Consider the following 20,881-nt stretch of genomic DNA (forward strand, 5'->3'; position numbering starts at 1 on the left):
GAAATTGCGTGACAGTGTCAGCTTTGTATAAAAGACAGTGGTTGACATGAGACAGCCGGCTACTCAGCTTGTGCATGTCCAGACGTCTCATATAGGGGCTCTAAAGCGCCCGTTACCTCAGATACAGACGCCGACACGGATACTGACTCCTGTGTCGACGGTGAAGAGACAACCGTGATTTCCAAATAGGGCCACACATTGCATGATTGAGGCAATGAAAAAAGTTTACACTTTTCTGATAATATGAATACCACCAAAAAAAAACTTCCTGTAGTTTTCCTGAATCTGAGAAATAAAATGCGTGGGTTTCCCCCCGATAACAATTGATAATTTCTAAAAAGTTATTGGCAGTATACCTTTTCCCGCCAGAGGTTAGGGTGCGTTGGGAAACACCCCCTAGGGGGGATAAGGCGCTCACACGCTTGTAAGAACAAGGGCTCTACCCTCTCTTGAGATGGCCGCCCTTAAGGATCCTGCTGATAGAAAGCAGGAGGGTATCCTAAAATGTATTTACACACATACTGGTGTTATACTGCGACCAGCAATCGCCTCAGCCTGGATGTGCAGTGCTGGGTTGGCGTGGTCGGATTCCCTGACTGGAAATATGATATCCTAGATAAGGACAGTATATTATTGCCTATAGAGCAATTAAAAGATGCATTTCTATATATGCATGATGCACAGCGGAATATTTGCTGACTGGCATCAAGTATAAGTGCGTTGTCCAATTATACCAGTAAAGTGGTCAGGTGATGCGGATTCCAAACGGCATTTGGAAGTATTGCCTTAAAAGAGGGGATGTACCCCAGGTCGCCTCTCAAAATAAGACGCCGTATTATCAGGCGCAGGCCTGGTTGGCAAGCGGACAAAAGGGTTCCTCTTTTCTGCTCGTGACAGAGGGAGAGGAAAATGGCTGCAGAGATCAGCCAGTTCCAAGGAACAGAAACTCTTTTCCGCCTCTGCCAAGCCCTCAGTATGACGCTAGGGCTTTACAAGTTCAGGCACGGTGGGGTCCCGTTCTCAATGAATTTCAGTGCGCAGTGGGCTCACTCGCAAGTAGACCCCTGGATCCTTCTGGTAATATTTCAGGGGTACAAATTGGAATTCGAGACGTATCCCCCTCGCCGTTTCCAAAGGTCTGTTTTACCGACGTCTCCCGCGGACAGGGAGGCAGTTTTGGAAACCATTCACAAGCTGTATTCCCAGCAGGTGATAATCAAGGTACCCCTCCTGCAACAGGGAACGGGGTATTATTCCACACTATTGTGGTACCGAAGCCAGACGGCTCGGTGAGACCGATTTTTAAAATCTAAAATCTTTGAACACTTGCATACAGAGGTTCAAATTCAAAATTGAGTCACTCAGAGCAGTGATTGCAAACCTGGAAGAAGGGGACTACATGATGTCTCGGGACATCAAGGATGCTTACCTTCATGTCAAAATTTACCCTTCTCACCAAGGGTATTTCAGGTTATGGTACAGAACTGTCACTATCAGTTCGGACGCTGCCGTAGGGATGGTCCACGGCACCCCGGGTCTTTACTGAAGTAATGACCGTAATGATGATATTCCTTCGAAGGAAGGGAATTTTAGTTATCCGTTACTTGGACGATTCCCTGATAAGGGTAAGATCCAGGGAACAGTTGGAGATCGGTGTAGCACTATATCAGGTAGTGTTGCGGCAGCACGATTGGATTCTCAATATTCCAAAATCGCAGCTGGTTCCGACGACTTGTCTTCTGTTCCTAGGGATGATCCTGGACACAGTCCAGAAAGAAGGTGTTTCTCCCGGAGGAGAAAGCCAGGGAGTTATCCGAGCTAGTCAGGAACCTCCTAAAACCGAACCAAGTCTCAGTGCATCAATGCACAAGGGTTCTGGGTAAAAATGGTGGCTTCCTACGAAGCAATCCCATTCGGCAGATTCCACGCAAGACTTTCCAGTGGAACCTACTGGACAAATGGTCCGGGTCGCATCTTCAGATGCTTCAGCGGATAACCCTGTCACCGGGGACAAGGGTATCCCTCCTGTGGTGGTTGCAGAGTGCTCATCTTCTAGAGGGCCGCAGATTCGGCATTCGGGACTGGGTCCTGGTGGCCACGGATGCCAGCCTGCGAGGCTGGGGAGCAGTCACACAGGGAAGGAATTTCCAGGGCTTATGGTCAAGCCTGGAGACATCTCTTCATATAAACATTCTGGAACTAAGGGCCATTTACAATGCCCTAAGTCAAGCGAAACCCCTGCTTCAGGGTCAGGCGGTATTGATCCAATCGGACAACATCACGTCAGTCGCCCACGTAAACAGACAGGGCGGCACGGGAAGCAGGGGGGCAATGGCAGAAGCTGCAAGGATTCTTCGCTGGGCGGAAAATCATGTGATAGCACTGTCAGCAGTGTTCATTCCGGGAGTGGACAACTGGGAAGCAGACTTCCTCAGCAGACACGACCTTCACCCGGGAGAGTGGGGACTTCACCCAGAAGTCTTCCACCTGATTGTAAACCGTTGGGAAAAACCAAAGGTGGACATAATGGCGTCCCGTCTAAACAAAAAACTAGACAGATATTGCGCCAGGTCAGGGGACCCTCAGGCAATAGCGGTGGACGCTCTGGTAACACCGTGGGTGTACCAGTCAGTGTATGTGTTCCCTCCTCTGCCTCTCATACCAAAAGTACTGAGAATCATAAGAAGGAGAGGAGTAAGAACTATACTCGTGGTTCCGGATTGGCCAAGAAGGACTTGGTATCCGGAACTTCAAGAGACGAACCGTGGCCTCTACCTCTAAGAAAGGACCTGCTCCAGCAGGGGCCTTGTCTGTTCCAAGACTTACCGCGGCTGCGTTTGACGGCTTGGCGGTTGAACGCCGGATCCTGAAGGAAAAAGGCATTCCAGATGAAGTCATCCCTACCCTGGTCAAGGCCAGGAAGGACGTAACCGCAAAACATTATCACCGCATTTGGCGAAAATATGTTGCGTGGTGGGAGGCCAAGAAGGCCCCTACAGAGGAATTTCAACTGGGTCGTTTCCTCCATTTCCTGCAAACAGGACTGTCTATGGGCCTAAAATTAGGGCCCATTAAGGTTCAAATTTCGGCCCTGTCGATTTTCTTCCAAAAGGAACTGGCTTCAGTGCCTGAAGTTCAGACATTTGTAAAAGGGGTACTGCATATACAGCCTCCTTTTGTGCCTCCAGTGGCACCTTGGGATCTCAATGTTGTGTTGAGTTTCCTAAAGTCACATTGGTTTGAACCACTCACCACTGTGGACTTAAAATATCTCACATGGAAGGTGACGATGCTGTTAGCCCTGGCTTCAGCCAGGCGTGTGTCAGAACTGGCGGCTTTATCATATAAAAGCCCTTATTTAATATTTCATTCTGACAGGGCAGAATTGAGGACTTGTCCTCAATTTCTACCTAAGGTGGTTTCTGCATTTCACATGAAGCAACCTATTGTGGTACCTGCGGCTACTAAGGACTTGGAGGATTCCAAGTTGCTTGACGTGGTCAGGGCCCTGAAAATATATGTTTCCAGGACGGCTGGAGTCAGAAAATCTGACTCGCTGTTTATCCTGTATGCACCCAACAAACTGGGTGCTCCTGCTTCTAAGCAGACGATTGCTCGTTGGATTTGTAGTACAATTCAGCTTGCACATTCTGTGGCAGGCCTGCCACAGCAAAAATCTTAAAATGCCCACTCCACAAGGAAGGTGGGCTCATCTTGGGCAGCTGCCCGAGGGGTCTCGGCTTTACAACTTTGCCGAGCAGTTACTTGGTCAGGAGCAAATACGGAGTTCCCAGCATCCACTAGGACGTCAGAGAAAATAAGAATTTACTTACCGATAATTCTATTTCTCGTAGTCCGTAGTGTTTGCTGGGCGCCCATCCCAAGTGCGGATTGTCTGCAATACTGGTACATAATTATTGTTACCAAAAAATTCGGGTTATTGTTGTAGTGAGCCATCTTTTATAGAGGCTTCTCTATTATCATGCTGTTAACTGGGTTCAGATCACAAGTTGTACAGTGTGATTGGTGTGGCTGGTATGAGTCTTACCCGGGATTCAAAATCCTTCCTTACTGTGTACGCTCGTCCGGGCACAGTATCCTAACTGAGGCTTGGAGGAGGGTCATAGGGGGAGGAGCCAGTGCACACCAGGTGATCCTAAAGCTTTCTTTAGATGTGCCCTGTCTCCTGCGGAGCCGCTATTCCCCATGGTCCTTACGGAGTTCCCAGCATCCACTACGGACTACGAGAAATAGAATTATCGGTAAGTAAATTCTTATTTTTACAAAAAAGCAGGCAATCTCCTTGTTAGTAGATGCACCTTATTTCATTTAATAAAATGCTTACCTCACTATCATGCAACGTTTCGGTCACACCAGACCTTTATTAAGCATCATAACAGCAAGTATCTATAAATAAAGTGCTCATAATATATACATTACAATGTCAGGAGGCAGAACCTAGCTGCACCACGGTGTCCCTACACTGCGTGCAGCCATGCATTCCATCTCATGGAACGCCCACACCGGTGCACAGCCTATTTCCTGCTCTTACTAATGTACAGATAGACCCCAGGGGCACTGCGTTACTTCCGGTTTGTGTTCCAAGTGGTGTAATACACAGATACTGGAAGAACGCACCCACCTAACAGCTCCAGTAGTAAATCACAGCACCCAGTGTTAGTTATATGGGTATCCTATTGGAGTGAATTATTTTCTTTCTTTTGTTTTTTGTCCATAGATTGTTTTTTTTTCCCAAGGTAAAAGGGCTATGTATTAATGTTGGTCATTTTCAATGAAAATATCCCTGCTATATACTAATGAGCCCTACACACTTGCCGATGTGTGCAGCTGATATGAACAATCTTGTTAAGTAATGAACGATAAATTGTTCATATTGCTGAGTGTGTAGGCACCAACGATGAACGATGCACAGCCCTGCGGTCGTTCATCATTGGTGCCGACTTGTTTATGCCTGCAAGCCAGTGTGGACAATATCATCCATGTTAGCATGCAGGGCTATGGGGCCGGGTGACATCAGTGAGTGAAGAAACTTCACTCCCCCTCCCTCGCCCGCCGGCCGTATTGGGCACCTTGGCGGCAAATTGTCAAATGTGTATGGGGCTTAAGTGTAACTGGCAGGGACAGTAGCAGCAATAACCGCTGTCCTGGTGAGTCTTTTCAGTTACCTAGTACAGAGGAGTCAGACCGTAGTCCCCATTGATAATAATGGGGACTGAGGTCTGCAATGCTAATTTCTCTTACATCCTAGAGGATACTGGGGTCTATTTAGTACCATGAGGTATAGACTGGTCCACTAGGAGCCATGGGCACTTTAAGAGTTTGATAGTGTGGGCTGGCACCTCCCTCTATGCCCCTCCTACTCAGTTTAGAAAATGTTCCCCGGAGGAGCCAGTCACGCTTATGGAAGCTCCTGAAGAGTTTTCTGTATTTATTTTATATGTTTGTTATTTTCAGGCAGGGTTGGTTGGCACCAGCCTGCCTGCGTCGTGGGATTTAGGGGGGGGAGGGGGGTCGGCCCAACCTCTTGAAGGGTTAATGGTCCCGTTCCCCGCTGACAGGACACTGAGCTCCTGAGGTAACTATTCGCAAGCCCCACCACGGCGAGCGTACATTCCAGCAGCACGCCGCCACCCCTAACAGAGCCAGAAGTATGAAGAGTGGTGAGTACTGAGCCGGCGTCCTGGTTAGTGGGGCGCCGGCCATTATGGCGGCATGAGGGTATGGAGTTGCATGGCTTCTAATCGAGGCAAAATGCATCTCCGGACACATTACACAACTGCGTCCCAATACACTGTGCACAGTACCCATACTGGCACCACAGCCTTAAAACGGTTCTCTCCATTTTAAGCACCAGATTCCTCAGCCAGTATTAAAAAAAAAGCGGGAAGACCGTGCGCCATTTGAGGGGCGGGGCTTCACTATGAGAGGATTCAGCAGCTCACCAGCGCCATTTTCCCTCTGCAGTGGACACAGACGCTGACAGGACAGGGATGCGCAGCTCCTCCAGTGTGGCTCCAGATTACCTCAGCCGTACAAGGCGGTCATAGCAGGGGGGGAGCGACTATTAGTGTACCAAGTCCCCTATCAGGGTACTTAGTCTGCGACCTGGCTAAGCTTGGCATTACCGGTAAGGGCGCAGTGGGGGCTGGCTCCAAACAACTCTGTCTCCCTGAAGGGTTCTTTGTGAGTTAATTGTGCTTAACCTTTCCTGTGTGTGTGTGCTGTCACATTTACATTATGTCAGGCAAAGAGTGTGTTTCTTGTACCGCAGAGTGTTCCTCGTCACTAGGGGGCTCACTACTGGGTATTCAGGGTTCACAGAATAGCTGGGCTGAACTGGGGTGGATTGATTCTCTTAAAGGAATGATCTCCATTCTTTCTACAAAATTGTCCCGCAATGAGAAAGAGACGCAATACTTAAAACAGAGTGTGGATGAGTTTATGAACAGAGACTCAGTCCCCAAAACAGCGTCTCAATCCTCTCCCATTTGTCCGCAAAAGCAATCTCTAGCCCATATCCTGCAGTCTGACTCTGACAGGTCAGACATGGAGGGGAGGGGTGCAGCACTGTCACAGGGAATAGAGGCTCTTATAGAGGCTATCAGAGATGTTCTACAAATTCCTGATAAGGTGTCAGAGGAGTGTGAGGAATCTTATTTTAATGTAAAAAAAGAAGTCCTCTGTCACTTTTCCTGCGTCAAAGGAATTGAATACCCTGTTTGAAGAACCATGGGTTAATCCTGATAAGAAGTTTCAGGTGCCCTAAAAGGTTGCTCTCATCTTTTCCTTTTCCTCTGGAGGATAGGAAAAAATTGGAAAATCCACCGATAGCGGACGCATCAGTCTCTAGGCTGTCACGTAAAATTGTATCGCCTGTTCCTGATGCAGCCTCCCTGAAAGACACGGCTGATCGTAAAATTGAGACTACACTCAAATCATTCTGCACAGCTGCTGGGGTGGCCCAAAGACCCACTATTGCATGTGCGTGGATCACTAAAGCCATTGCTAAATGGTCAGGTAACATAATTGAGGGGTTAGATTCCTTATCTAGGGGGGATGTTGTCTTACTACTGCAGCATATACAGGACTCTGCGAACTTTATGATAGAATCTACAGAGTACATAGGCGTGCTTAACGCATGCACCACCGCTATGGCAGTGTCGGCACGCAGGGGCTTGTGGCTACGCCAGTGGACTGCTGACATGGATTCCAGGAAAGGCGTGGAAGGCCTACCATTCACAGGAGAGGCCTTGTTCGGAGATGAATTAGACAAATGGATCACCAGAGTTACTGCGGGTAAGTTTACGCATCTTCCTTCCGCAGCCCCCCCAATCAAGAAGACTTATTCAGCTTCTAAGTTACAGTCCTTTCGGACGGCCAAGTTCAAGGGCAAATCCAGAGGTGCTTCTACGTCCTCCAGCGGCGCAAGAGGTAAACCATGCAAACCAGCAACAGCAGGTACTCGGGAACAGATCTCAGGCTCTGCTTCGTCAAAGACTTCAACATGACGGTGGACCGCAATGCCTGGAAGGCTGTCAGGTGGGAGCACGCCTACAATTCTTCTGGCAAATCTGGTCAAATTCGTGCCAGGATCTCTGGGTCATAAATCTTATTTCCCAGGGCTACAGACTGGAGTTCCAAGAGCTCCCACCTCACAGATTCTTCAAATCAGGCTTGCCAGTTTCACAAGAGGCAAGTATAACTTTACAACATGCCATCCAAAAACTGGTACAGACTCAAGTCATTGTTCCAATTCCACCTCATCAGCTAAACAAGGGGTACTATTCCAACTTGTTTGTAGTACCGAAAATCGGACGGTTCGTTAAGACCAATTTTGAACCTCAAGTCGTTGAACCTGTACTTACGAGTGTTCAAATTCAAGATGGTATCTCTGAGAGCGGTGATCTCAGGTCTGGAGTTTCTGGTATCTCTGGCAATCAAGGATGCGTACCTTAACATTCCAATCTGGCCGCCTCATCCGGCTTATCTATGGTTTGCACTGCCTCTCCACGACACCGAGGGTGTTCACTAAAGTGATGGCAGAGATGATGCTTTTACTCCGCATACAGGGAGTGAACATAATTCCGTACCTGGACGATCTCTTGATAAAAGCACCATCCAGGGGAAGGCTGCTGGACAGCATTGCTCTCTCAACCAAACTTCTCCAGGATCATGGGTGGATTCTGAACCTTCCGAAATCTCCCCTAGAGCCAACACGGAGGCTCCCATTTCTGGGAATGATACTGGATACTAAGTCGCAGAAGGTGCTCCTTCCGTTGGAAAAGGCATTAATAATCCAGTCGATGGATCGGGATGTCCTGAAGCCAACCAGGATATCGGTGCATCTATGCATTCACCTTCCGGGTAAAATGGAGGCTCTTCAATACAGAAGGTTTCATGCAAGACCCTTACAGCTCGATCTGTTGGACAAATGGTCCGGATCGCATCTTCACATGCACCAGAGGATCCGTCTGTCGCCAAAAGCCAGGATCCCCCTTCTGTGGTGGCTACAGACGACTTCTCACCTTGTCGAGGTTTGGAGGTTCGGAATTCAGAACTGGATTCTGCTAACCACAGATGCAAGCCTCATAGGTTAGGGAGCAGTCACTAAGGATGTGCAGTTTCAGGGAAGATGGTCAAGTAAGGAAGTCGTCCTTCCAATTAACATTCTGGAACTCAGGGCCATATACAATGCCCTTCTGCAGGCCTCACATCTTCTTCAAGATCGAGCCATTCAGGTCCAGTCGGACAATGTGACGACAGTAATGTACATAGACCGACAGGGCGTATTGAAAAGCAGAGCAGCAACGTCAGAGGTGTCAAGAATTCTCCTCTGGGCAGAATAACACGCTGTGGCGTTGTCAGCAGTCTTCATTCCTGGATTAGACAACTGGGAAGCAGACTTCCTCAGCAGACACGACCTCCACCCAGGGGAGTGGGGCCTTCACCCGAAAGTGTTCAGGTGCTTGACAAGTCGATGGGGATATCCACAGATTGACATGATGGCCTCTCATCTCAACAAGAAGCTCAGATGGTATTGTTCCAGGTCGAGAGACCCATAGGCGGTGACAGTAGATGCCCTGACAACTCCATGGGTCTATCAGATGGTGTACATGTTTCCTACACTTCCTCTGATCCCAAGGATTCTAATGAAAATAAATAGGGAAAAGGTTCAAGCAATTCTCATTGCTCCGGACTGTCCAAGAAGGGCCTGGTACGTGGACCTTCTGGAGATGCTCCTTCAATATCCGTGGCTTCTACTTCTTCGCGAGGATCTTCTGCAACAGGGCCCGTTCATCTATCAGGACTTACCGCTGCTACGTTTGACGGTATGGAAGTTTAACGGCTGATTCTGCCAGGAGAGGGATCCCTAACAAGGTTATCCCGACTATGATACAAGCAAGGAAGAGGGTAACGTCTAAGCATTACCATCGTATTTGGTAGAAATACGTCTCTTGGTGTGAGAGCAAAAAAAATTCTGCAGTGGAATTCCATCTAGGATGGTTCCTGCTTTTTCTACAAGCAGGAGTGGATGTGGGCCTATGTCTGGGATCCATAAAAGTCCAGATTTCGGCCTGGTCCATTTTCTTTCAGAAACGATTACCTTCACTCCCTGAGGTCCAGACGTTCTTGAAAGGTGTTCTGCACATCCAACCGCCCTTTGGGGGTCATTCCGAGTTGATCGCTCGCTAGCAGTTTTTAGCAGCCGTGCAAACACATTGTCGCCGCCCACTGGGGAGTGTATTTTCTCTTTGCAGAAGTGCGAATGCTTATGCTGCAGAGTGCCTGCAAAATTATTTTGTGCAAAACAAGACCAGCCCTGTAGTCACTCTCCGTGTGCGTTGATTCTAACGATGGAGGGACGGCTTTTGACGTCACACACCCGCCCAGCCACGCCTGCGTTTTTCTAAGCACCCCCTGAAAACGGTCAGTTGACACCCAGAAAAGCCCACTTCATGTCAATCTTGCTGCGTTCGGCCGTGAAACTGGAATGTTCGTTACACTCTGGGCAAACCCACGATGCTCATTGTACCCGTACGACACGCGTGCCTGCGCATTGCGGTGCATACGCATGTGCAGAAATGCTGATTTTTAGCCTGATCGCTGCGCTGCGAACAACGGCAGCTAGCAATCAACTCGGAATGATCCCCTTTGTGCCTCCCACAGCACCTTGGGATCTCGATGTGGTGCTGCATTTCCTCCAATCGGACTGGTTTGAGCCGTTACAGGAGGTGGACGTAAAATATCTTACGTGGAAGACCGTCACACTGTTGGCCTTGGCTTCAGCAAGACGTGTGTCAGAGCTGGGGGCTTTATTTCACGAAAGTCCCTATTTATTTTTCCATGAGGACAGAGCTGAACTCAGAACTCGTCATCAATTTCTTCCTAAGGTGGTGTCTGCGTTTCACATCAACCAGCCTATTGTGGTCACGGTTGTTACCGACATCTCTGCTACTTCAAAGTCTTTGGATGTTGTGAGGGCTTTGAAGGTGTATGTGAAAAGAACAGCCCGTCCCAGAAAGACGGACTCGCTGTTTGTTCTTTATGATCCCAATAAGATTGGGTGTCTTGCTTCTAAGCATACTATTGCACGCTGGATCAGACTTACTATCCAGCATGCTTATTCCACGGCAAGTTTGCCATGTCCAAAATCTGCACAGGCCCACTCTACTAGGTCGGTGGGTTCTTCCTGGGCGGCTGCCTGGGGTGTCTCGGCTTTACAGCTCTGCCGAGCAGCTACTTGGTCAGGTTTGAACACGTTTGCTAAGTTCTAAAAGTTCAATACTTTGGCCTCTGACGACCTTCAGTTTGGTCATTCAGTTCTGCAGTAACCTTAGTACTCTCCCACCCGGTTTGGGAGCTTTGGTACATCCTCATGGTACTAAATGGACCCCAGTATCCTCTAGGACGTAAGAGAAAATAGGATTTTAATTATCTACTGGTAAATCCTTTTCTCGTAGTCCGTAGAGGATACTGGGCGCCCGCCCGGTGCTTCGTTCTTCCTGCACTGTTACTTGGTTAAGTAATGTTGATTGAGCCGTTGCTGTTCCTGTTTCAGTTTGGTTAGCATGGCTTTCCTCTTGTTGTTTGTGCTGGTTCGGAATCTCACCACTATCCTTATCTATCCTTCTCTCGAAGTATGTCCGTCTCAGGCACAGTTTCCTTGACTGAGTCTGGTAGGAGGTGCATAGAGGGGAGGAGCCAACCCACACTATCAAATTCTTAAAGTGCCCATGGCTCCTAGTGGACCCATCTATACCCCATGGTACTAAATGGACCCCAGTATCCTCTACGGACTACGAGAAAAGGATTTACCGGTAGGTAATTAAAATCCTATTTTCTGTGAAATCTCCTGCATTAGGCTGTTAATACAAACAGTAGCATAAAAGTAAGCACAAACTGCTGTTTTACATAATTTTATGGAAAAAAAACATGGTTGAAAAAAAAGAAAACGCCCTCCCCATATCTGGGGGGCTCACATACTGTATATTTGTAGCCTCACTAAAGTATTAAACTGCCAAAACATTCAATTTACTCATTTGGGAACATAGGGCCTTCTTCAGGCTTGTTAGCAAACCCAAAAAGTTAGCAATTGGGCAAAACCATATTGCACTGCAAGTGGGGCAGATGTAACACATGCAGAGAGAGTTAGATTTGGGTGGGGTGTGTACAAACTGAAATCTAAATTGCAATGTAGAAATTAAGCAGCCAGTATTTACCCTGCACAGAAACAATATAACCCACCCAATTCTAACTCTCTCTACACGTTACATCTGCCCCACCTGCAGTCCAACATGGTTTTGCCCAATTGTTAACAGACCTGAATAACCCCCTTAGTTCATGAAATGTTACCAAGAAACAGGTGTCTATTTTAAGTGAGGTATGTCCATGTTTGAAGATTTCTCTTAAAAGGCTATTATGAACTATAATTGAAATTGTTTTTTATGCTCTTTTGTATTGTAGGTGATATCACAGCTGAAGATCCTTAGTAGGCTGGTGACTGCTGGCTCCAAGTTCGATAGAGAATTGTGGTCTAATGAATTATCTCCTGTCCTTAACCTGTGGAAGAAACTTAACCAGGTACAGTCACTAATAACCGCAAAATATTCTGCGTCTGACAGCACAAGATAGAGGCATACTAGGGGAGAGGGTGACAGAAGACTAAGCTATGCTAATTGGATTTACCCCTAAATGGAGGGAAACTGCTAAATCTTAAAAAGCATTTGCACAATTAGTGCAGCTCCAGGACATTGTCCCATCATCTTAACAATTACAGGAGTCACCTATGAGCTAAGTTTTTGTTAAATGTGGGGTGTGCTACGAACATGGAAGTCCATCACATAATATAACCAGAAAAAGATAATGGCCGTCATTTATCATGCAGTTAAAAGTGTAGCGCAAAATACCGTTTCCCCCCGCTGTGGTATTGTGGCATCGCGCTCTAAGAAGGGCTTTGTAGTGCCATTTACATAAAGTCGATGATAGGCGACCACTAAATGATGCTGACACAGCTGCATCAGAATCAGACCCGTACTGTGATATGTAAGAATCATTAGAGCTATCTACTAGGTATTCCCTTCATTTCTCTAACGTCCTAAGTGGATGCTGGGGACTCCGTAAGGACCATGGGGAATAGCGGCTCCGCAGGAGACTGGGCACATCTAAAGAAAGCTTTAGGACTAACTGGTGTGCACTGGCTCCTCCCCCTATGACCCTCCTCCAAGCCTCAGTTAGATTTCTGTGCCCGACGAGAAGGGTGCACACTAGGGGCTCTCCTGAGCTTCTTAGTGAAAGTTTTAGTTTAGGTTTCTTATTTTCAGTGAGACCTGCTGGCAACAGGCTCACTGCATCGAGGGACTAAGGGGAGAAGAAGCGAACTCACCTGCGTGCAGAGTGGATTGGGCTTCTTGGCTACTGGACATTAGCTCCAGAGGGACGATCACAGGCCCAGCCTGGATGGGTCCCGGAGCCGCGCCGCCGGCCCCCTTACAGAGCCAGAAGAGCGAAGAGGTCCGGAAAAATCGGCGGCAGAAGACGTTCCTGTCTTCAATAAGGTAGCGCACAGCACTGCAGCTGTGCGCCATTGCTCTCAGCACACTTCATACTCCGGTCACTGAGGGTGCAGGGCGCTGGGGGGGGCGCCCTGAGACGCAATAAAACATGATAAAAATACCTTACATGGCAAAAAATACATCACATATAGCTCCTGGGCTATATGGATGCATTTAACCCCTGCCAGAATATACAGAAAAACGGGAGATAAGGCCGCCGAAAAGGGGGCGGAGCCTATCTCCTCAGCACACTGGCGCCATTTTCCCTCACAGCTCAGTTGGAGGGAAGCTCCCTGGCTCTTCCCTGCAGTCACTACACTACAGAAAGGGTTAAAAAAAGAGAGGGGGGCACTAATTAGGCGCAGTATTAAAACATACAGCAGCTATAAGGGGAAAAACACTTATATAAGGTTATCCCTGTATATATATATAGCGCTCTGGTGTGTGCTGGCATACTCTCCCTCTGTCTCCCCAAAGGGCTAGTGGGGTCCTGTCCTCTATCAGAGCATTCCCTGTGTGTGTGCTGTGTGTCGGTACGTTTGTATCGACATGTATGAGGAGAAAAATGATGTGGAGACGGAGCAGAGTGTCTGTAACAGTGATGTCACTACCTAGGGGGTCGACACCTGAGTGGATGTACTGTTGAAAATTACGTGACAGTGTCAGCTCTGTATAAAAAAACAGTGGTTGACATGAGACAGCCGGCTACTCAGCTTGTGCCTGTCCAGACGTCTCATAGGCCGTCAGGGGCTCTAAAGCGCCCGTTACCTCAGATGGCAGATACAGACGCCGGCACGGATACTGACTCCTGTGTCGACGGTGAAGAGACAACCGTGATTTCCAGTAGGGCCACACGTTACATGATTGAGACAATGGAAAATGTTTTATACATTTCTGATAATACGAGTACCACCAAAAAGGGGTATTATGTTCGGTGAGGGAAAAACTACCTGTAGTTTTCCTGAATCTGAGAAATAAAATGAGGTGTGTGATGATGCGTGGGTTTCCCCCCGATAACAATTGATAATTTCTTAAAAAGTATTGGTGTATACCCTTTCCCGCCAGAGGTTAGGGTGCGTTGGGAAACACCCCCTAGGGGGGATAAGGCGCTCACACGCTTGTAAGTACAAGGGCTCTACCCTCTCATGAGATGGCCGCCCTTAAGGATCCTGCTGATAGAAAGCAGGAGGGTATCCAAAAATGTATTCACACACATACTGGTGTTATACTGCGACCAGCAATCGCCTCAGCCTGGAGGTGCAGTGCTGGGTTGGCATGGTCGGATTCCCTGACTGGAAATATTGATATCCTAGATAAGGATAGTATATTATTGCCTATAGAGCATTTAAAAGGTGCATTTCTATATATGCATGATGTACAGCGGAATATTTGCCGACTGGCATCAAGTATAAGTGCGTTGTCCAATTCTACCAGTAAAATGGTCAGGTGATGCGGATTCCAAACGGCATTTGGAAGTATTGCCTTTGAAAAGGGACATTTGGGGTCGGTCTTTTAGACCTGGTGGCCACGGCAACAACTGGGAAATCCACGTTTGTACCCCAGGTGGCCTCTCAAAATAAGACGCCGTATTATCAGGCGCAGTCCTTTGTTGGCAATCGGACAAAAGGTTCCTCTTTTCTGCTCGTGACAGAGGGAGAGGAAAAAGGCTGAAGAGATTAGCCAGTTCCCAGGAACAGAAACCCTTTCCCGCCTCTGCCAAGCCCTCAGTATGACGCTAGGGCCTTACAAGCTCAGGCACGGTGGGGGCCCGTTCTCAATAAATTTCAGTGCGCAGTGGGCTCACTCGCAAGTAGACCCCTGGATCCTTCAGGTAATATCTCAAGGGTACATATTGGAATTCGAGACGTCTCCCCCTCGCCGTTTCCAAAAGTCGGCTTTACCGACGTCTCCCTCTGACAGGGAGGCAGTTTTGGAAGCCATTCACAAGCTGTATTCCCAGCAGGTGATAATCAAGGTACCCCTCCTGCAACAGGGAACGGGGTATTATTCCACACTATTGTGGTACCGAAGCCAGACGGCTCGGTGAGACCGATTCTAAATCTAAATCTAAAATCTTTGAACACTTACATACAGAGGTTCAAATTCAAGATTGAGTCACTCAGAGCAGTGATTGCGAACCTGGAAGAAGGGGACTACATGATGTCTCGGGACATTAAGGATGCTTACCTTCATGTCAAAATTTACCCTTCTCACCAAGGGTACCTCAGGCTATGGTACAGAACTGTCACTATCAGTTCAGACGCTGCCGTAGGGATGGTCCACGGCACCCCGGGTCTTTACCAAGGTAATGGCCGAAATGATATCCCTTCGAAGGAAGGGAATTTTAGTTATCCCTTACTTGGACGATTCCCTGATAAGGGTAAGATCCAGGGAACAGTTGGAAGTCGGTGTAGCACTATCTCAGGTAGTGTTGCGGCAGCACGATTGGATTCTCAATATTCCAAAATCGCAGCTGGTTCCGACGACTTGTCTTCTGTTTCCTAGGGATGTTCCTGGACACAGTCCAGAAAAAAAAAAAAAAAAAAGGTGTTTCTCCCGGAAGAGAAAGCCAGGGAGTTATCCGAGCTAGTCAGGAACCTCCTAAAACCGAACCAAGTCTCAGTGCATCAATGCACAAGGGTTCTGGATAAAAATGGTGGCTTCCTACGAAGCAATCCCATTCGTTAGATTCCACGCAAGAACTTTCCAGTGGAACCTACTGGACAAATGGTCCGGGTCGCATTTTCAGATGCATCAGCGGATAACCCTGTCACCAAGGACAAGGGTATCCATCCTGTGGTGGTTGCAGAGTGCTCATCTTCTAGAGGGCCGCAGATTCGGCATTCAGGACTGGGTCCTGGTGACCACGGATGCCAGCCTGCGAGGCTGGGGAGCAGTCACACAGGGAAGGAATATCCAGGGCTTAGGGTCAAGCCTGGATACATCACTTCACATAAATATCCTGAAGCTAAGGGCCATTTACAATGCTCTAAGCTTAGCAAGACCTCTGCTTCAAGGTCAGCCGGTGTTGATCCAGCCGGACAACATCATGGCAGTCACCCACGTAAACAGACAGGGTGGCACAAGAAGCAGGAGGGCAATGGCAGAAGCTGCAGGGATTCTTCGCTGGGCGGAAAATCATGTGATAGCACTGTCAACAGTATTCATTCCTGGAGTGGACAACTGGGAAGCAGACTTCCTCAGCACGACCTCCACCCGGGAGAGTGGGGACTTCACCCAGAAGTCGTCCACATGATTAAAAAACTCGACAGGTATTGCGCCAGGTCAAGAGACCCTCAGGCAATAGTTGTAGACGCTCTGGTAACACCGTGGGTGTACCAGTCAGTGTATGTGTTCCCTCCTCTGCCTCTCATACCCAAGGTACTGAGATTGATAAGATGGAGAGGAGAAAGCACTATATTCGTGGCTCCGGATTGGCCAAGAAGGACTTGGTAACCGGAACTTCAAGAGATGCTCACGGAGGATCCGTGGCCTCTACCTCTAAGAAGGGACCTGCTCCAGCAAGGACCCTGTCTGTTCCAAGACTTACCGCGGCTGCGTTTGACGGCATGCCGGTTGAACACCGGATCCTGAAGGAAAAAAGACATTCCGGATGAAGTCATCCATATCCTGATCTAAAGCCAGGAAGGATGTAACCGCAAAAACATTATCACCGCAATTGGCGAAAATATGTTGCGTAGTGCGAGGCCAGTAAGGCCCGACGGAGGAAATTTAACTGGGTCGATTCCTACATTTCCTGCAAACAGGAGTGTCTATGGGCCTGAAATTGGGGTCCATTAAGGTTCAAATTTCGGCCCTGTCAATTTTCTTCCAAAAAAGAACTAGCTTCAGTCCCTGAAGTTTAGACGTTTGTAAAAGGGGTACTGCATATACAGCCTCCTTTTGTGCCTCCAGTGGCAATTTGGGATCTCAATGTAGTTTGGGTTCCAAAAGTCACATTGGTTTGAACCACTTAAATCTGTGGAGTTAAAATATCTCACATGGAAAGTGGTCATGCTGTTGGCCCTGGCCTGGGCCAGGCGCGTGTCAGAATTGGCGGCTTTATCCTGTAAAAGCCCTTATCTGATTTTCCATTCGGACAGGGAGGAATTGAGGACTCGTCTTCAGTTTCTCCCTAAGGTGGTTCCAGCGTTTTCACCTGAACCTACCTATTGTGGTGCCTGCGGCTACTAGGGACTTGGAGGAATCCAAGTTGCTGGATGTTGTCAGGGCCCTGAAAATATTTCCAGGACTGCTGGAGTCAGGAAATCTGACTCGCTGTTTATCCTGTATGCACCCAACAAGCTGGGTGCTCCTGCTTCTAAGCAGACTATTGCTCGTTGGATTTGTAGTACAATTCAGCTTGCACATTCTGTGGCAGGCCTGCCACAGCTAAAATCTGTAAAAGCCCGTTCCACAAGGAAAGTGGGCTCATCTTGGGCGGCTGCCCGAGGGGTCTCGGCTTTACAACTTTGCCGAGCAGCTACTTGGTCAGGGGCAAACACGTTTGCTAAATTCTACAAATTTGATACCCTGGCTGAGGAGGACCTGGAGTTCTCTCATTTGGTGCTGCAGAGTCATCCGCACTCTCCCGCCCGTTTGGGAGCTTTGGTATAATCCCCATGGTCCTTACGGAGTCCCCAGCATCCACTTAGGACGTTAGAGAAAATAAGAATTTACTTACCGATAATTCTATTTCTCATAGTCCGTAGTGGATGCTGGGCGCCCATCCCAAGTGCGGATTGTCTGCAATACTTGTACATAGTTATTGTTACAAAAATCGGGTTATTATTGTTGGGAGCCATCTTTTCAGAGGCTCCTCTGTTATCATACTGTTAACTGGGTTCAGATCACAAGTTATACGGTGTGATTGGTGTGGCTGGTATGAGTCTTACCCGGGATTCAAAATCCTTCCTTATTGTGTACGCTCGTCCGGGCACAGTATCCTAACTGAGGCTTGGAGGAGGGTCATAGGGGGAGGAGCCAGTGCACACCAGTTAGTCCTAAAGCTTTCTTTAGATGTGCCCAGTCTCCTGCGGAGCCGCTATTCCCCATGGTCCTTACGGAGTCCCCAGCATCCACTACGGACTATGAGAAATAGAATTATCGGTAAGTAAATTCTTATTTTTTCTGCCCTCTATTATAATGCTACATGAGTCAGCTACCCCACATTGCCTCACTATAAGCCCCTGTACATTGTGCTTTGAGCCTCTGACTACAGCCATTCCTGTATGTGTGCGCTGCCCCACATTGCCTCACTATAAGCCCCTGTACATTGTGCTGTGAGCCTCTGACTACAGCCATTCCTGTATGTGTGCGCTGCCCCACATTGCCTCACTATAAGCCCCTGTACATTGTGCTGTGAGCCTCTGACTACAGCCATTCCTGTATGTGTGCGCTGCCCCACATTGCCTCACTATAAGCCCCTGTACATTGTGCTGTGAGCCACTGACTACAGCCATTCCTGTATGTGTGCGCTTCCCCACATTGCCTCACTATATGCCCCTGTACATTGTGCTGTGAGCCACTGACTACAGCCATTCCTGTATGTGTGCGCTCCTCACATTGCCTCACTATAAGCCCCTGTACATTGTGCTTTGAGCCTCTGACTACAGCCATTCCTGTATGTGTGCGCTGCCCCACATTGCCTCACTATAAGCCCCTGTACATTGTGCTGTGAACCACTGACTACAGCCATTCCTGTATGTGTGCGCTGCCCCACATTGCCTCACTATATGCCCCTGTACATTGTGCTGTGAGCCACTGACTACAGCCATTCCTGTATGTGTGCGCTCCTCACATTGCCTCACTATATGCCCCTGTACATTGTGCTGTGAGCCACTGACTACAGCCATTCCTGTATGTGTGACCTGCCCCACATTGCCTCACTATATGCCCCTGTACATTGTGCTGTGAGCCACTGACTACAGCCATTCCTGTATGTGTGCGCTCCTCACATTGCCTCACTATAAGCCCCTGTACATTGTGCTGTGAGCCGCTGACTACAGCCATTCCTGTATGTGTGCGCTCCTCACATTGCCTCACTATAAGCCCCTGTACATTGTGCTGTGAGCCACTGACTACAGCCATTCCTGTATGTGTGCGCTGCCCCACATTGCCTCACTATATGCCCCTGTACATTGTGCTGTGAGCCACTGACTACAGCCATTCCTGTATGTGTGCGCTCCTCACATTGCCTCACTATAAGCCCCTGTACATTGTGCTGTGAGCCACTGACTACAGCCATTCCTGTGTGTGCGCTCCTCACTATAAGCCCCTGTACATTGTGCTGTGAGCCACTGACTACAGCCATTCCTGTATGTGTGCGCTCCTCACATTGCCTCACTATAAGCCCCTGTACATTGTGCTGTGAGCCACTGACTACAGCCATTCCTGTATGTGTGCGCTGCCCCACATTGCCTCACTATAAGCCCCTGTAAATTGTGCTGTGAGCCTCTGACTACAGCCATTCCTGTATGTGTGCGCTGCCCCACATTGCCTCACTATATGCCCCTGTACATTGTGCTGTGAGCCACTGACTACAGCCATTCCTGTATGTGTACGCTCCTCACATTGCCTCACTATAAGCCCCTGTACATTGTGCTGTGAACCACTGACTACAGCCATTCCTGTATGTGTGCGCTGCCCCACATTGCCTCACTATAAGCCCCTGTACATTGTGCTGTGAGCCACTGACTACAGCCATTCCTGTATGTGTGCGCTGCCCCACATTGCCTCTCTATAAGCCCCTGTACATTGTGCTGTGAGCCACTGACTACAGTTATTCCTGTATGTGTGACCTGCCCCACATTGCCTCACTATATGCCCCTGTACATTGTGCTGTGAGCCACTGACTACAGCCATTCCTGTATGTGTGAGCTGCCCCACATTGCCTCACTATAAGCCCCTGTACATTGTGCTGTGAGCCACTGACTACAGCCATTCCTGTATGTGTGACCTGCCCCACATTGCCTCACTATATGCCCCTGTACATTGTGCTGTGAGCCACTGACTACAGCCATTCCTGTATGTGTGAGCTGCCCCACATTGCCTCACTATAAGCCCCTGTACATTGTGCTGTGAGCCACTGACTACAGCCATTCCTGTATGTGTGACCTGCCCCACATTGCCTCACTATAAGCTCCTGTATATTGTGCTGTGAGCCACTGACTACAGCCATTCCTGTATGTGTGCGCTCCTCACATTGCCTCACTATATGCCCCTGTACATTGTGCTGTGAGCCACTGACTACAGCCATTCCTGTATGTGTGACCTGCCCCACATTGCCTCACTATAAGCGCCTGTACATTGTGCTGTGAGCCACTGACTACAGCCATTCCTGTATATGTGCGCTCCTCACATTGCCTCACTATAAGCCCCTGTACATTGTGCTGTGAGCCACTGACTACAGCCATTCCTGTATGTGTGCGCTGCCCCACATTGCCTCACTATATGCCCCTGTACATTGTGCTGTGAGCCTCTGACTACAGCCATTCCTGTATGTGTGCGCTCCTCACATTGCCTCACTATATGCCCCTGTACATTGTGCTGTGAGCCACTGACTACAGCCATTCCTGTATGTGTGCGCTGCCCCACGTTGCCTCACTATATGCCCCTGTACATTGTGCTGTGAGCCACTGACTACAGCCATTCCTGTATGTGTGACCTGCCCCACATTGCCTCACTATATGCCCCTGTACATTGTGCTGTGAACCACTGACTACAGCCATTCCTGTATGTGTGACCTGCCCCACATTGCCTCACTATATGCCCCTGTACATTGTGCTGTGAGCCACTGACTACAGCCA

General features: G+C 48.6%; 1 protein-coding gene across 3 annotated transcripts in view; it reads left to right on the top strand.

The window, feature by feature from the left end:
- DYNC2H1 (dynein cytoplasmic 2 heavy chain 1) overlaps nucleotides 1-20,881 on the top strand; it is a 1,021,614-nt gene that overhangs the window by 838,229 nt on the left and 162,504 nt on the right. For all 3 annotated transcript variants that reach the window (XM_063951545.1, XM_063951543.1, XM_063951544.1), the window contains one exon: nucleotides 11,986-12,102. In XM_063951545.1, coding sequence (XP_063807615.1) covers nucleotides 11,986-12,102 — 117 coding nt within the window. The remainder of the gene's footprint in view (nucleotides 1-11,985; nucleotides 12,103-20,881) is intronic.

This window comes from Pseudophryne corroboree, chromosome 2 (assembly GCF_028390025.1).
Source record: "Pseudophryne corroboree isolate aPseCor3 chromosome 2, aPseCor3.hap2, whole genome shotgun sequence".
Lineage (NCBI taxonomy): Eukaryota > Metazoa > Chordata > Amphibia > Anura > Myobatrachidae > Pseudophryne > Pseudophryne corroboree.